The following is a 13995-nucleotide window of genomic DNA, read 5'->3' as shown; positions in this document are numbered from 1 at the left end:
ATCTTTTGCTCTGTGCTTCAAGTCGCTGCTGATGACGCTCCCCCCCCCCCCCCCCGTTGGTGTCTCCACCTTATCGTGGTGAGGGGGTTTGAGTATGCCAAGGACCTTGAGAGACAGTATTATAGTCATATAAATCTGAACTTCATGTAGAGTATAAATTATATTTCTGAAAATAGCACAACACCTCAAAAATATACAAAGAGGTAACAGTAAAAATCTTTAATTCTTTAAAAATAGGTCTGCATGATGTTCTGCTATTTACACCTTTCATTAAGTGAAGTATCCTTTTTTTAATTTTCAGTACTTTGCTATTTTTACTTTCTCCACCCCAAAAAATCAAACCATAACTTACTAAGGACTGAAATTTGGCAAAGTGTATATTTCTAAGTATATATAAACTCACTACATCTTTCAAAGATTTAATAATGATTGATTGATTGATTGATTTCATCACTGTAGATCATTGTACATGATGTAACATGCCTTGTTCACTTATAGACACAAGGACTAAATGTGTCACCTACATTTTAGATTATGTGTTGTATTGGTACCTAAAAATCTGAACTGTGATGTATAATTCATTATTATATTTTTGAAAGTAATAACTGGCTCCAAAATGGCTCCATTTAATTGGAATAGCATTGCTTTAAATTTGAAATAAATTGAATTGAATTGAATTGGTCTTATCAGTATTTATTAGCGGGTTATTTTTTGAAAACCAAAATTCTGGCTGGTTCATCACTCTTTATTTTTTCTTGGAGAGTAATTTTATTCTTATCTATTACCAGTATATTGGTATCATCTGCAGAAAAAAACACTTCTGCATTTGATATATGATGGGGTAAATCATTTATATATAACAAAAAGAGGAGTGGCCCAAAATAGACCCTTGAGNTGTGACAGCGACGTGAGTGTTATACACCTGATGATGGCCGTCTGAGGCCGAAACATGTAGTGTAGGGGAACAAGATCAAAGACACAAAATATATTGTTTGCACTTGAGACGGAGTTTTTATCATTATATCATTTACCTTGAGGTATACTTACTCATGGAGCTGAGCCCTTCTAGAGGAGCCACAAATTCTGCAGCTACTCAAAAATTTCCCAGGCTTTTGTGGAACCTGAAGGTTCATTACTGTGTTCACAAGAGCCCTCCACTGGTCCCTATCCTGAGCCAGATCAATCCAATCCATCCCATCTCATCGTATATATTCAAAATATTGTGGGAATCTGCAAGCAGATCCCTATTCTCATCCTTTACTAAGTTACTTCTAGTTTTGTGACCCCTCTTAAAGTCATTTATTCCTCTATACAGGTCTCTAATATTCTTGTTCTTACTGTTCAATGCAAGCTCATCAGTTTTGTCTTTCAGATATTCCCTCTTTTTATTCTTGAGATGCCTTCTGGTTTCATGTCTTTTGTTCAGATTATTCCCATTCATTTCTCTTAGATCCTGTGACCACTGCAATTAGCTTGTTTCCTTCGGTCTAATAATTTTAAGCATCCTTCATCAATCCATGGCTTATGCTTCATTTCACAATAACCTACACTGTCTTTGGCAGAAATTTTTATATTCTCTCTAATAGTTTCCACACACTATTAATATTCACCCAAGTGTCTAAGTTTACCAAAGCTGTGAACTTATTTCAGATTTCAACACGATGCTGCTCTTTACCCTCTACCTCTTTTAATTTCTTGATATTGAACATCTCCATATGAACTCTGTTCGTTATTTGTTTACTCACTGCCAGTCTCCCCCCAACTTTTGCCACCACCAGATAGTGGTCAGTATCATGATCTGATCAATTTGGTTGTGCTTCTTTCCACCAGGAGAAGACCAAGTAAATTTATGAATGTTATGTTGTGGGGACGGAACATTGTACTTTTGACAGATTTTTGGATTTGGCAAAATTTATTTACTACTCTAACTGCATTTTTTTTTTCTTTTCATTGGCACTACAGCCCTCGTTTGGGCCTAGGCCTACCTCCATGAAACTCTCCGTTTCACTTCGGTTTACGATCTTAAGACATACGGTAGGACTCCATGGGCGGGTTATCAGTTCGTCGCAAGGCCTCTACCTGTACACAAACAGAGAAACGCACACAAACATCCATACCCTGAGTGGGATTCGAACCCATGATCCCGGCTTCCAAGCAAGCGAACATAGTGCATGCCTTAGACTGCTCAGCTACCGTGACTGGCACTCTAACTGCATTATCATTAGTAATTTAGTATATACTTCCATTTCCAAGTGTATGTTTGAAAATGTCTTCCCTAGCTCATTTGGAATTGAAATATCCTAACAGAATTTTTGTATGGCATTTAGGTAATTTATCAAATACACGTTCCAGTTCCTCTTAGAAGTTCTCCTTCACATCATGAGTGAACCTTCCCTAAACAGATGTCTTGCATCCCATAAACCAAATCACGTGTCCATTCTTTAGCTTAAGTCATTTATCAAAAAAATCCATCGAAGTCAGGCCCTTTGTGACATTTTGTAACAAGCTTATTTTTATGGTGAGGAGTTGTAGCCCCATGCCCAACCCTCAAGCTTGATGACCACCCCTTGTTGGCCATCCACAACTGCTTCCTCAGTATACTCACAGCTACCCTCCATATCTGGAGGCTATTTCCTCCATCTGCAACCTGAGGATGACATGGTTCTATTATAATTGTCTTGTTTATTATACAGTTTGATACAGTTATAGCAAAGGCATTTTAATTAAAATATAGTCCTCATTATATTGTATCATTGCTTTGCCATCTGTTATATGATGTATATTAAATAACCATATGTTGAAGTTCTTTATATAAAATTGAAAGCATTAGCTATAGTTATTAGTATGATATGGCTGTATCAGGTGGTATTAAATATATATAGTTATGTAAATTTTACTTTGAATTGCAAATTATGGTATGTAGAATGAATTGGTCATTGATTCAGCAAAACTGCACTTCACTACAGTTAATGCAGTGCCTCGTTCATTTTCATGCTGATGTTTTCCCAAATGAAAAAGTGACAAGTTTCATATAGTCACTACATTTGTAATTGTTGAATACAGTGTTTCTTACATAATATATAAGCGGCCTCCGTAGTCTAGAGGTAACGTTTCCACCTCATGACTCGTGGTACGCGGGTTCAAATACCCGGCGGAGGTCGTCGAATTTTTAAGGGCGGAAAAATTCAGGGAAGAAGTCCTCCGGGAGGGACTTTAAGCTGTGTGTCCCGTGTCATAACTTTATGGCACGTAAAAGAACCTCATATCCCCAAAGGGGATCACTGAGCCAAATTCCAGGAAGTTTCCTGCCCAACAGTAGTCCGAAAGCCTCTGATAGATGGGGGAAGCATTATAGACACCTCTAAGCAAGTGTCCGAACTCGCTTGCTCGGCGGGACTGATGGTATGCACCATTTATCGGTAGGGTATAGAGACTGGTAGAATATCATAGGCGGAAGCACAGTAGATCAAACTGGTCGCGGTGCATGGGGAAACCCACCCTCTCTAAATAACTAACTACATAATATATATGTTACCATCTGCATGCCAGATTTCAGATGCATAGCTTTAGTGGTTCAGTAGCTGTTACCATCAAACTGAAAACTAGAAAAATATTTGCATTTTCACGGTGTTATTTTACATTCCACAGAAAATTACTTTAACATAAATTGTATATGTTTCCAAGGTCCATTACCATACATATTTCATGATCCTGAAATGCATGTTGCTCCCACATCACAAGTTCATGCATTGGCCAGATTGTTATTGCTGATTGTAGGTAATGAAAAGGCATGAAGCTGTGGTGCATTCCAGTAATATAATGTTCATAGCATGTTTTGTGAAAATCGGTGTGGTAGTTTAAAAGTTGAGGCTTATGAGATCACAGCATTGTGATGTCAAGCCATTTCTTTTTACATTTTTTAAAGAATGGAAGTATGTTAAAGGTGAAACAATGACCAATGATGTACACTGATTAATGCAGGAGAAAGAAATGAATGTATGTAAGTTCCTAATAAGGTGCATCTGCGACTTAGGACTATATACTCCAAAAGGATAGTAAACAGTGAATGACTGCCTGCTTTCATTTTTTGTCAAGACCAGTGTAACTAGGCATGAGAGAACATATATAAAATTAAGATAATCTAACATTATCTTCTGGGATCTAAAGCAATATAGTCCAGTAATGTTAACATACCATAACCACCTAAAACAAATCGCAGATGAGCATTACTTGAATGGTATAAGAAAGGCCTACAGTTTGCACTTTTCCTATCCCAAACTTCCTCCTTTAATATAGCAGTCTGCTTGTTACAGTCTTTGGTGGCACCTTTGTGTGTGGTGGAAGTGACTGACCTTCTGTGGCTACAGTTTAAGAAACAACAAATGACATCACCACCGGGCCTGCTTAGTGCAGTTCTTCTACTTAGTGGCCTTTCATCACAGAAAGTTGTGCTGATATCAGACTGTATCCATATGTTAACGAAAGTTGTGCAAGATACTTGTATATATTTCTTTACATTTGTTACATTCCATGCAATATTAGAGTGGCAAGTAAATATTCTTGAATTGTGAGGGTCTTTTGGTTGGAAGGCAATTTCATGCATTCCCATTCACATAGAGCTTTTTAATCTGTTTCTAATGTGTGTATGTTTGTGAACCTTTTTCAGGAATATTCTTTTTTGTGATCATGATACTTAAATTTTTCTACTCCTTTTTATAAGATTTATCTATTGAAAGACAAATTTTCAGTTCTGTATGCTACTAGATACCTTGAAAAGCAACAGACATATTGGTATGTTGGCAGAAGTAAAAACACATTTTTATGAAATTATTTATCTGCTACCCATGCTGATGTATGCTTAGACAATTGTTACACTTGCTGTTATGGATTCATATTAATTGCAAGGCTGATGACTATGTAATGAAGTATATATACAAATAGGCATATAAAGTAACTTTTGTTGTTCAGTGATATTGATGATGTAAAAGAGTTCAGCTCTTGAACTATAACAAAATGGCTAATCTTTTCTTCAAATGTGTATGTTGCTTATCAGGATACTCAATGTAAATCAATCAAGGAATAAGGTTAAAAAATAATAAAATTTTATTTTCTGGAAGTAAAGATATCAAATTAACAAATAGGAAGTTGTATTACAGATTCACATTAACAGTTCCTCTGTTATTTCCCAAAAATAAATCCAGGGTTGTATGATCACAGCATCCAAAATGATGTATACACCTGGAACAACAAAGCATTATGAACTGTACCTTCTCAGAACCCACCAAGTTAATGAACGGACAGACATATCCAGTGGATTCTTAATTTTGACTATGTTCAGATGCTAGAAAAAGTTGAACAGGGTACTCTATAATTAGCTAACACATGGAGTATAAAGATACTTTAAGTATAAACTATATAAGGTGGGATAATTTAACACATAATATGGGGACAGAATACTTGTGGATAATGCTATCCGGTTAGGTATTAGGATTTTATAGTTACGTTATGGAGGCTAAGGCAGCATTTCTGTCACATCTAAATACTGACTTTTGAATTAACTTAAAGCAGAAAATTTGGACTCAAAATTCAGAAATAAGATCAGTTCCTTCAGTTGTTCATGTTCTTTAAAAAATATTACATGTTACTGCAAAATTTAAATGAGAGTGACAGAACTGGTCCCTGTTTCTCAATTACATAATCACATAAAAGCCACAAGCATAATATAGCACTGTAATTCATACAGAAATTGAGACTGCAGGCCTCCCAATGACAATTTCGTGATTTAACTCTTTGTAAGTTGTTAATACTTGAGGAAAGATGCTGCTGGAAAGACAAGCATATAGAAGTTTAGAATGCTATGAACTGTATATAAGTGCAAAGACAAAACAACTCTGTCCAGTGTGACTATTAAAGTTTTTACTACTTGTTAAGTTTTCAAGTAGTAAAAACTTCAGTAGTCACATTGGACGGAGTTGTTTTGTCTTTGTAATTTGTTAGTGTGGCAGACCAGAATGAAACAAATCAAATGTATATAAGTGTTTTATTTTAATGTTTGAAAAATGATGTGTGCCTTAATTGATTATGGTTGAAGGAAAATATGAAGAGCCCTATCTTCTGGGATATAATGTCATGTGGTCCACTGAAACTCAACTGACATTTTAGAGGAACATGTGACCTCAGTAGCAAACAGGGCCTGCTTGCTACGTGCTTCATGCTGGATCCTTGCTTGGCATATTCTTCAGCATTTAAGATGGAGGCAACTTGTTCCTCCAGAACACTGGTTGACTCTCAGTGGACTATAAAGCATTACATCCCAGAAGACAGGATTCTTCATAACCGCCACTTTAAGAACCTTAAATCCTACAAAATAATGTATGATTAAAACATTGATTAGACCAGACAGTTATGCCAAGGTAACGAAACATTCCAGAATTTCTGGAACAGACTTGACTTGCTTCAGCTATGTTTTACAAAAGTCATTTGACTTGATTTTTAAACTATGGTGAATATTCAACACCTATATTTTGATCATATCTAAATTTCACATTTTTTTCCATGTAACCATTCAGATATTTTAAATGCTATGTGCATGAGCTGGAATAGCATAGTATGTAAAGTGACTGGCTACTGGCTGGATGATTGGTGTTAGACTCACAGCAGGGGGAAGAAATTGTCTTTCTCCAGAATGGCTCTGTGGCTTACTCACCCTCCTGTCCAGTGGGTAGCAGCGTCCTTTCTCTGAGGATAAAGTGGCTGGAGCATGAAGCTTATCGAGTGCTGGTATCTATAATGTGTGGAATGCTACCTCATCTGCCCCTACTGGCTTCACAAAACGAACCTTATGCAGAGGGGGATCTTCATCTTTATGAATGCATTGAAATTGCTTATAGCTATGTAAGTGACTCCAGCATTCAGCTGCTGTAAGGAAAATGGCTTTCAGATAATCTTTCCTTGAGTGAGAATACCTAACTTGTCACTTTCGTTAGTTGCCATTAGAAATGGCACTTGCATCGCCTCTGTGGTCTACTGGTCAGAGTTACTGGCTACAGATCCAGAGGTCACAGGTTCGATGCCTGGCGCTACCAGATTTTCTGAGAAGTAGTGGGTCTGAAACAGGGTCGACTCAGCTTCGTGAGGATAATTGAGGAGCTACTTGAATGGAAAAGAGTGGCTTCGGTCTAGAAAACCGAAATTAGCAGCCATAGGGATTTGTTGTGCTGACCACACAACTCCCTCTATCCGCTAAAAGGTGGCACTAACTTCGCCTACAAGCGCAGGTCGCTTGGCCAGTATAGTTCACTTGCGGACTAAAGCCACGGATTTTGTTTTGTTTGTAATGGCATTTGTCTATAATCATGCACCCTAAGTAGTCCATAACCATAAGTCAGTTTTTCAGATTTTCTAATTGGTTCCAGTTTAGTTTTGTTACAAGTTACTGCCATTCTTATTGCCATAAGCCTTGCCCCTGTACTTAAGCAACACATTATAAAGGTGCATGTGAGTCATGAAGGTAATGCTCCAGTCATTTTAGACCTTTATCAAAGTCAGAGGTCATTGTTCAACTTCATGCTCCAGGGAAGGACCTCCTGATACATGGATAGAGGGCCGTGTAAGCCCCAGAACCTGTATTGATCTGGTGGTGAAAAGAATTCCCTGTCCATGTGGAAATAAAACCCATCATATAGCCCACAGCCAGTCACTGTACTGAATAATTTCAGCTCTTTTATATTGTAATATTGTGACACATTTTGTAGATATTCAGACTTGCAACATTCAACTTTAAAATAAGCATCATGTCTTTGTTGTATTTTTTATTTTTCTTTCTCAGCAAGATATATCATAAATAGTTGTACTTGTACAGTATATCTTTATAATTTTTAACTTTATCATGGAATTGTTGTGATACTACAATTGGCCATATGGTGTCAGGAGTTTTAATCATGTAAGCTAATGGTCATTACTGAAAGGAATAGGTGCTGGTTTCATTTTATTGGTATATTTTATGCCAATTGTGGAAGTATACTATGTTATAGTAAATATGGAAAAATCCAGAAGAAAATGAAATCATTTCTTCATCCTGGCTAGAATTTTGGGGGATATTTTCTTTTTGTGGAGAAGCTATTTCAAGTTTTTTTTTTTTTTTTCACAAGACCACTGATGATAATGTGCAGAGCTGTTCTTCTGGCAGTACACACTAGAACACCATACTGGCACGACAGACAAAAATAAGCAAATAAACATGTTTTATTAATGTGCAAGAATACGTTATTTTATTACATGGATTTCTGTGTTCCATTTCGTATCCAGAATATGTTTAGTCTGATATTAAAAAAAGATGTAAAGTCTTGACACCTTCTTTTCCATCCCTTCGTTTTATCTTAGTATCAGCACCTTTGTAGAAAAAAAGCACTAATAGTCTATACTTCTGAGAGGTTAGATCCAAATGAGTGAATGTACGAGGTCAAGTTAGAAACTGCACATTCAAGTCTTGCTTTATTTAAAGCATAAGAAAGTTACAAAAATATAAAGTCTGACAAAGTTCGTGAACTTGCCACTGTGAGCTTGCCATGGCAGCAGTGGACAGAAACCTCAGTATGGTTTGATGACATTGGCATATCAGCGTTTCACAGCTGTGTTGTTGATCTTATGGCAGTCTCTTTCTGAGTGACATTTATTATTGTTTTGGTGAGCTGTTGCAAGAATGTCAGAGCTTGACTCAGAGCAACGAACGAACAAACGAACGTTAATTTTCTTGTTAAACTTGGCAAGAGTGGAAGCAAAATCAGAGAAATGTTAGTGCAAATTTACAGGAATAATGCTATGAAGAAAACAGCAGTTTACAAACGGGTGGCACGTTTTTCTGAGGGAAGAGAAAGTGTCACTGATGAAATCAGGATGGCCAGCAACAAACAGAACTTAAGAAAACATTGCAAAAGTTTGTCAAATTGTGAGTGAAAATCGTCAGCTGACTGCCAGGGGCATAGCAGAGCAAATGAACATTGACAGAGAAGCAGTTAGGAAAATGTCAACTGAAGATCTTGACATGAGGAAGGTGTGTGCAAAAATGGTCCCAAAGAAGCTCACCATAGATCAAAAGCAAAGAAGAGTCAAAATTTTCCAAGAACTTTTGGACAGGCAAGACTGCCAATTCTCCATGACCAAAAAAGTCCCGTCAGTCCAAATCAAGATTCAAAACTAATGTTGCTAACTTGTTTTGATATTAGAGGGATTGTCCACTATCAGTTTGTACCAACTGGACAGTCATCCAAGTTTACTATTTGGAAGTACTGAAAAGGCTATGTGAAAAAGTTAGACGGAAACGACTGAACTTTTTGCCAGCAACTCGTGGATCTTGCATCCCAACAATGCACCTGCTCGCACGGCACTGTCTGTGAGGGAGTTCTTAGCTAGTAAACAAATAACTGTGCTGGAACACCCTCCCTATTCACCGGATCTAGCCCCCAATGATTTTTTTCTGTTCCTGAAGATAAAGGAAGGCATTTCCATAAAACCAGTTTCAATATTGTTTTAAAGGGTGGACTAGGCACTGGCATTTGTGTATAGCTTCCCAAGGGGAGTACTTTGAAGGCGACCACAGTGATATTCAGCAATGATGTATGCAGCGTTTTTACCGTGATGTGTTCGCGAACTTAACTGTCGGACCAACATGTCAGAAGATAAGTGTTACCAATATTTCACATGGTCTTAAGCCATGTGAAAGGAGTGATATGTCACCTGTCACTACATTAAATTCTGTAGAATGCAGTGTTTTTTGCTGGTATAGTATCACTCAACCTACATATCAGTATATACAATGAAAGCATGAGAAACTGTACCTGTTAATGCATTCACTTTATATGTGTACTTGATATTATGAGTTTATTCAGAAAGAAATATTTGCACTTCAAAACACAAACATGAACACAAAATTTTATGCTTAATTTGAAATGAAACACTGTTTATGTTCAACATTTCTGTACATTTAGCATCAATAATGCTCATATGAAATAGTTCAAGGGAACTAAGAATACCTGTCTTAGCAAAGATCTACATTTCATAACTCCTTCTCAAACAAAGGCATACTGTTATCAGGCTTTCCTATGGTAATTAGTCACTGGACTTTAATCAGGGTAAAGGGAGTCATTTCATGATGCTGTCAATAGCACAAATCTATTTGGCCTCGTATGGTAGAATGGTTGATATTAAAACAACAAACAACCTCATTCAAGATGGCCTATGTCCTGGCCAACATCTGAGGCAAGTATTCTGTGAATAAAAGACCAAAGCATTACCACTGTACCAACCTGCTTGGTGTCAGGGTTTCAGTTTGACTGATGAGACCATAAAACGTGCTCACTAAATGACATGCCTCTCTTCACAACAAACTTTGAATACAGAAAACTTATACAGTGGGTCAATGTTAGGTGAGCAGTGGTTAGAAAACATCTTTGTCACATGCAAAAATAATTAGATTTGTCAATTAAATATTCTTAACATTTTGAAACTAGTTTAACAATAATAACAGTGGGCAGTCATTTATGCTATGAACCATAAATCATTGCTATTAACATTTTCACTCATATCAGCAGTATTAATTATTGGGGACAATGAGGTTTAGATATATAATATTTAAGGTATTCATGGCAGTGGGAGTACCTACCAGACTAAACCGTGTCATAAACCAACAAACCACAATATGAACTACATAGAAAGATAAACGAGAAGGGAGATGAGAGAATACAGCAAGTCTAAACACATACAAGAGAAATGTTTTACATTAGCTTGTCTTGAATTGTAGAAATACATACAAGATATCTCATTCACGATTTAAACCAGTACTTACTTCTTGCGGGGTGGGGGGAAGTGCTGGTACTCAGATGTGACAAGGTGAATGTATTTAAAATTTGTAAAAAAAAGACACATTTTAAATATAAAAAAACAATATACTCTTATTACAAAAGAGAGCAACAGAAATTTGAAAATTATCTTTTAGATAAGTTTTGGGAAAGGTATTACATTTTCTTCATTTTTGCATTTTATGTAAAGAAATTCCAATATGATGTACTATTGTATATTACCAGAAGAAAGAAGAATGTAGTTTACTATTCTTATCATTACATGGTTTCACACTGTGGACTCTGGCTATAAAATATTAAAACTATTTTGACCCAATTTGAAATAAAAAAACAGCAAGAAATGTTTGATTAATATAGCTTTAGGTGTTCTATCTCAACAATATCATGTGTGAGACAGTATATCTTCATACAGTAATATGAATTTCCACACTGAGCCCTATTCAAGACTGTCATACCTGCACAGAAGCATTATCAGTCTGCAAGCTATGGAACTGTTTCAGGATACATCAGGGCACAGACATGTAATGGAAAAATAAAATTACCTGTTTTTTTACAAGTATTCATATTAAACAAGAACTTAAAACTTTCAAAATTAGTATTAAAAATGTCCATGCTGTTACAAACCACTATCAAAAACATTACTTATGATACCATACGTACATTACTCTCACTTACTATTCTATATTTAGATCCTGTCTGCTATACATAGTATAAAAATGCAAATTACAGAATGAATCTGAGGCAGAAGACAGTACATATAACTACTCCAGATAAGATCACAACATGCCACTGATAACCATCTGGGAACTTACTTTTAATATTTTTCCACTCTTCAGACAGTTTATTTTTAACTGTCTTACTTTTATCAATAGCATCCAATATGTTACTTCTACACTTCTCCTTGACATTACTTCTAATCCCTTCAACATTTTCTGTATCTACTACGTCACAACTGCTCACTCTAAGCTTTGTGGCTTGGTTCTCTTTGAAAACACTCAACTCTGTAGCATCTGTGTCCTGACCCGCAAGCTTTCCAGTCTCTTGGGATGGTACACCAGCTCCATCTCTTAGCAAATCTCCATCTACAGTTGAGCATGAAGACAGAGTGTCTGGACCAGGACACTTCAATTCCTATTCTTCACTTCCTCTAGATCTCTGAGATACACTGGTACCCTGTCTCTTAGGCTGAATCAAGGCTTCATTGCGGACTACATCAATGTGTCCGAGTCGAATCATTTTTTCTTCCCAAATTTGGATTTCACGTTTATATTCTTCAAATAATTTTCTAGATCGTGCCATGTATGCAGATTTTTGCTCTTCATATAGCTTTTCCCATTCATTTTGCATCTGTATCTGCCAATCCTGCACAGAAAAGAAAAGTTAAAGTTAAATATACCTATTGCCATGTCACTGGGTCTTCTTTGACGAGCAGATATGTATTTATTTATTCCAGAAATTCTCTTTTTCATCAAAGTTGAAAGTTCATTACATCATAACATGAGCCTCACTAGCTCTATTAATATACTGTAGAAATAAACCCACTGCTGCAAGATTAATGATACCACAAATATCTCACTTCATACAGAAATTATTTTTCCTAATGTTTCATTAAGTATTCACCATAATAAATCTATTCTGAATAAAAACAAGTTATTTTGGTGACATTTGCACATTAAATATGAGCTTAATGACATCCAAATTTCAAGTCATGGGCCAGTTTTCAGTACAAGCTCTTTTAGACAGAACAGCCAGGATAGCTCAGTCTATACAGCAACTAGGTTGTGGACCAGAAAACTAAGAAATCACGGTTCAATATTGTTTTCCCTTCTCCATATTGTCCAGACTGGTCCTGGAGCCCACCCATATTCCTATACAATGAGTACTGGATGGAGACCAATTCCCCATGAGTAAAGCATCAAGGATACAAAGCTGCTCATCCACCTCCACCTAGCACTAAGGTCAAGAGTGGTGAAGCTATCATCTCCACCCTCAAACCCCCAAACCCAAATGTCTTTGTTATGGTTCTTAACTAATTAAAGGTAAGGTAAAGCTATCCCTGTAAGAGGCCGTGAAGGCCCATAGAGTTGTGAGACGTCGAGGCTCCCACATTTTCTGGGCAATAGGCTCACAGATGGCGATGAGGTGATCAGCCTTATGTGCCGGCCGCTCTTTACCCCACAGGAAGTTTCCTGGTACTCATTTCTCTTAGAGGCTGAGTCAAGCCCAGGACCATAGTGTGGCTGGAAGGATTAGGTCAACTGAAAAATTCAATGACCTCATCAGGATTCGAACCTGCGACCTTCCAGCTTGTAGCATAGTGCCTCAACCATGTTAGTATAGGGAAAATTTACTTACTTACTTTAGGACTAATATTAGGCTGGTATTAACAAAAATTTAAATGTCTCTTAAAGTTTACTGTAGACACTTGAATAACAAACTATACTGATATCCATTAATATTCTTTAGGGATGAAACAGGTACTGGATAAACAGATGTCATCATTCCATCAAATTTCACAGTCATACAGAACAAGTAAAATTATAAATGTTGTATTTCAACATTTAGTCTTCTAGAAACAAAATGTGATAGTTACAAAATTAATTTCAAAAACTATATTTGGAACCCACACTGACTATGGACTGTCAAAACACGTTACAATATGATATACCTCATCCACATTCAAACATTTCTGATTCCAGAAGTTTACTATATTCACCAAGACAAAATTCATAGAACTGTAGAGTTATTACAGCAAATGCTCTGGAAATTCTTACAAGTGGTCTAAAATCTATGAAGGAACTTACGTATTTATAATTTCATAAAACATAAGTACAAAATACTTTAAAGTAATGCAACAACACTATATACAAACAAATCTCTTCTTTCTCTTTCAGATTACTGTGTATTCCTCTACTAAGAGAGCATTTTAGCACTGAATTTACATATTGAAAACTCCTTCCATGAATACTTGTAGGCATACAAAATGTAATTATAGAAAAATGCATCATATACGATGGGGTACCCAAAAGAAACCCAACTAATTTTTTTGTGGGCAGAGCTTTCGTAGTACCGCGTTTTGCCGCTATGAGCGCATAGAGCTAACATTCCTGAGTCCATAAGCCGACTACCGTTGCTTAAG

General features: G+C 36.5%; 2 protein-coding genes across 4 annotated transcripts in view; one reads left to right on the top strand and one right to left on the bottom strand.

The window, feature by feature from the left end:
• Window positions 1-5896, top strand: part of LOC111869669 (calcium signal-modulating cyclophilin ligand-like) — a 7749-nt gene extending 1853 nt beyond the window's left edge. The window contains exon 3 of the mRNA XM_023861361.2: window positions 4314-5896. Within this exon, the coding sequence (XP_023717129.1) occupies window positions 4314-4571 (258 nt within the window). The 3' untranslated portion in view covers window positions 4572-5896. The remainder of the gene's footprint in view (window positions 1-4313) is intronic.
• Window positions 5086-13995, bottom strand: part of LOC111869668 (transcription factor A, mitochondrial) — an 11690-nt gene continuing 2780 nt past the window's right edge. The window contains exons 5-6 of one of the 3 annotated variants that reach the window (XR_002843701.2): window positions 11669-12218; window positions 5086-5238 (exon numbers count right to left, since the gene is read on the bottom strand). Coding sequence is in view for 1 of the 3 variants with exons in the window: in XM_023861360.2 (XP_023717128.1) it covers window positions 11988-12218 (231 nt within the window). In the remaining 2 variants the exon portion in view is untranslated. Of the gene's footprint in view, window positions 5239-8128; window positions 12219-13995 lie in introns of those variants that run through there. The other 2 variants (XR_002843700.2, XM_023861360.2) reach the window with 2 other exon arrangements.

Source organism: Cryptotermes secundus, unplaced genomic scaffold, assembly GCF_002891405.2.
Source record: "Cryptotermes secundus unplaced genomic scaffold, Csec_1.0 scaffold1072, whole genome shotgun sequence".
In the NCBI taxonomy this organism is placed as follows: Eukaryota; Metazoa; Arthropoda; class Insecta; order Blattodea; family Kalotermitidae; genus Cryptotermes; species Cryptotermes secundus.
This window is presented reverse-complemented; position numbering and strand designations above follow the sequence as displayed.